The 3279-nt window shown below is 43.2% G+C and overlaps 1 protein-coding gene across 1 annotated transcript; it reads right to left on the bottom strand.

Moving 5' to 3' along the window:
• Positions 1-649: 649 nt before the first annotated feature.
• On the bottom strand, positions 650-3250 carry LOC5503065 (mediator of RNA polymerase II transcription subunit 29). The gene is made up of 4 exons (XM_001624127.3): positions 3102-3250; positions 2903-2967; positions 1732-1840; positions 650-1425 (listed from the first exon to the last, which is right to left on the bottom strand). Exons 1-4 carry the CDS (start codon positions 3204-3206, stop codon positions 1228-1230), a joined length of 477 nt encoding a protein of 158 aa, XP_001624177.1. The 5' UTR covers positions 3207-3250; the 3' UTR covers positions 650-1227.
• Between the last annotated feature and the right edge of the window lie 29 nt (positions 3251-3279).

The raw sequence follows: 3279 nt of genomic DNA, 5'->3' as shown, positions 1-3279 counted from the left end.
GGACTGGGAAGGGGAAAGGACACAGGTAACCCACAAGGTTGCTCGTTTGCTGTTGTATGGTTCACACCCGAAGAAATAAAGTGTGTGAATCTTAAATAGATCTAAACACATCCACTCATGGGAGGATTTATATACAGGGGATGGGGTCTGAAACAGCAAACTTCTAGGGGTTAAAAACATTACTCTCAATGTAAAAATAGAAATAAATAATGTTCGATTTGGCGAGTATACAATGTCACTTTCTTGCCTTTTATTCTAAAGCACTTGACTGACTATAAAAGTTTTGTGCTTATCTATTATTGTTGAGTTGCTTCTTTTCTGGCGTCACTTTTAATTTTAGCAAAAAGCACTTAAATATATAGTTTTCTTTTAACATTAACATACTTGCCAACCTAGAAGGCTAAATAAATGTATAAGAAGTTTTGATTTTTTCCGGGAGATAAATGCTAAAAACCAAGTCTCCAGCAAAAACCAGGAGAGTTGGCAGGTATGCAGTAAACAAAAGCTACTTCAAACAGTACAATGACAGTTCATGCAGATGTAGAGTTAGTGGGCTGTATGGAGCTGTATGGACAGATTTCAATACCTTAAAAGTTATTAGAAATCTTCAATAAAATTGCCTAAAGTATTCAATCAAAGTAGCACATTCTGAGGCTCATTCTATTTTATTTCTTATATTGTTTTTAGATATCCAAGCCTCTTTATACACTAACACTATGCTTGGGTGACTTTTACACCATTTGGGCAGTATTTTTTACAAATGTACAAACAGCTCTAGTGCAAGCAACACTTTGCAATCATTTAACAGAGGTGGATCTAGGGGTAAGACGAGCAGGCAACACCCCCTATTTTCAGATATTTCACTTAGAAGTAACAAGAAATATAAGGGAATTCATGGAAGAACAATGAATCTGACTCCCCCTTTCTTGAAACCTTTGCTTTGGCCCCCTCTTTTGGAACTGGGTCCGCCCCACTGACATATGAGACATTGCAAATGAGGCTGCTTTCAGTCCAACACTGTGCTCAAACAGTCCAAACACTTCTGTGTCTTTCTCAGGGGACCACAAGTTGTGGGAATACTGGTTACGAGCTGGGCAAATGCCTGACCTCAAACACAGGCAGAACCTTTCAACACAGCGTACTAGTGGCATCAGCATTGCCGGCAGTTTTCACCATTATCAGGAAAACTTCTGTTTACATTGTGCTTTAAACAGACTAAATGCTAAGCTATGTTAGTTTGGATCTGACAAAGTCGGATAACAGTTCTTGTAGTTCCATTCTACTCTTGATTTGCTGCGATATTGATTCCAAGTACTCAGGGTAAGACTGTGTTTCTTGGCTTGTATCCCCCTTGTTATGTGTTACAGGTCTTGGACTATATTTAGCACTACACAGGGTTTGTATTTCAGTCTCTTTCATTGTTTGCTAGAAGGATAATAAATACAAATTAGAATCACTGCTGCAGTATAAATAGTTGTTCAAGTTCTAGCGAGATGGGACTCAAGTGTGGCCGTCTATGAACATTTTTTTGGAATCTGACCAGCCCCTGTCCAACTTCAGTAAGTCATGGCTATGTCTGTGCAAAGTAAGATAAACACAATAACCCAAGGCTGTGCTGCTATTGTATCTCATCCACCCTGGGTGACACAGGGTGTTGTGGAGATCGGTGACACAAGAAGTGGGTCACTTCTGGTCTACGCGTCGCCCTGGGTCCTCGAGGATGTTTCTTACCAGAAGATCCTCCATTAGGTCACAAGAATTTAGAACATCTTCCATGGTCTTTTCAAGTCGATGTGGGTTCTCAGTTGTGGGTTCTTTATTTGGGTTATCAGCAGATTTTCTGGAAGATGGCAACCACATACATGGCATTTTAAGACAGGGAAAAAAAGCAACAAAAACACTTTTCTTGTCTAGAATAGGGTTGAATACAGGGGCTGGATACAGGGGGTTGAATACAGGGGGTGGATACTGAACATTGAATTCAGAGGGTGGATACAGGGGGTGGATACAGGGGGTTGAATACAGGGGGTGGATACTGGATATTGAATTCAGAGGGTGGATACAGGGGGTGGATACAGGGGGGTAGATACAGGGGGTGGATACAGGGGGTTGAATACAGGGGGTGGATACAGGGGTTGAATACAGGGAGTGGATACTGGATATTGAATTCAGAGGGTGGATACAGGGGGTGGATACAGGGGGGTAGATACAGGGGGTGGATACAGGGGGTTGAATACAGGGGGTGGATACAGGGGGTTGAATACAGGGGGTGGATACTGGATATTGAATTCAGAGGGTGGATACAGGGGGTGGATACAGGGGGGTAGATACAGGGGGTGGATACAGGGGGTTGAATACAGGGGGTGGATACAGGGGTTGAATACAGGGAGTGGATACTGGATATTGAATTCAGAGGGTGGATACAGGGGGTGGATACAGGGGGGTAGATACAGGGGGTGGATACAGGGGGTTGAATACAGGGGGTGGATACAGGGGGTTGAATACAGGGGGTGGATACTGGATATTGAATTCAGAGGGTGGATACAGGGGGTGAATATAGGGGGTTGAATACAGGGGGTGGATACAGGGGGTTGAATACAGGGGGTGAATACAGGGGGTTGAATACAGGGGGTTGAATACAGGAGGTTGAATACAGGGGGTGGATACAGGGGGTTGAATACAGGGGGAGGATACAGGGGGTGGATACAGGGGGTGGATACAGGGGGTGGATACAGGGGTTTTAATGCAGGGGGTGGATACAGGGGGTTGAATACAGGGGGTAGATACAGGGAGTTTAATGTAGAGGGGTAGATTGGGTTGATATTCACTCCCTTTTTTGAGTAAAAATGTGGACTAAAAGTATTGTTTTGGCTTGCAAAGCTTAACCCTCTTGTGGTCTTACCCCGGTACTCCTGTATCAGAATAAACATTCTGCTGCAGAGCGAGGTCTGACTGGTTCAATAGGCTCTGCAGAGAAGAAATATATCAAGCATTTATTCTCCCCCATTTATTTCAGGAAAGCCCAAAAATAACACAAAAAACATAAACAAAAAGGCCAAAATAGCTTAAAACATAATAGTGACCGTAAAAGGATTACGTACCAAGATATTTGGTCTAATATATTGTAGTAGAAGGCCTTTGAGTCGGGTAATTTGTTCCGATTCCATGGGCTGGCTTGAGGTACCACCACCACCGGAGGCGGCCATCTTGCTTTTACTAGCTTAGGAGTGGGATGCCTGTGTGTCTACAACCATATATAATATTGTATGCTGTAAGACA

Source organism: Nematostella vectensis, chromosome 7 (genome assembly GCF_932526225.1).
Source record: "Nematostella vectensis chromosome 7, jaNemVect1.1, whole genome shotgun sequence".
Taxonomy (NCBI): Eukaryota; Metazoa; Cnidaria; class Anthozoa; order Actiniaria; family Edwardsiidae; genus Nematostella; species Nematostella vectensis.
The sequence above is the reverse complement of the archived record's forward strand: the minus strand, read 5'-3'. Positions and strand labels throughout refer to the sequence as shown.

What these genes read in the sequence shown, in the direction of transcription:
- LOC5503065 (XM_001624127.3), bottom strand. Translation starts at nt 3,206, where the DNA reads ATGGCCGCCTCCGGTGGTGGTGGTACCTCAAGCCAGCCCATGGAATCG. An exon ending in ATATTAGACCAAATATCTTG is followed by an intron (nt 2,968 to 3,101) that starts GTACGTAATCCT and finishes TCTTCTCTGCAG; the next exon opens with AGCCTATTGAACCAGTCAGA. An exon ending in ACCTAATGGAGGATCTTCTG is followed by an intron (nt 1,426 to 1,731) that starts GTAAGAAACATC and finishes TTATCCTTCTAG; the next exon opens with CAAACAATGAAAGAGACTGA.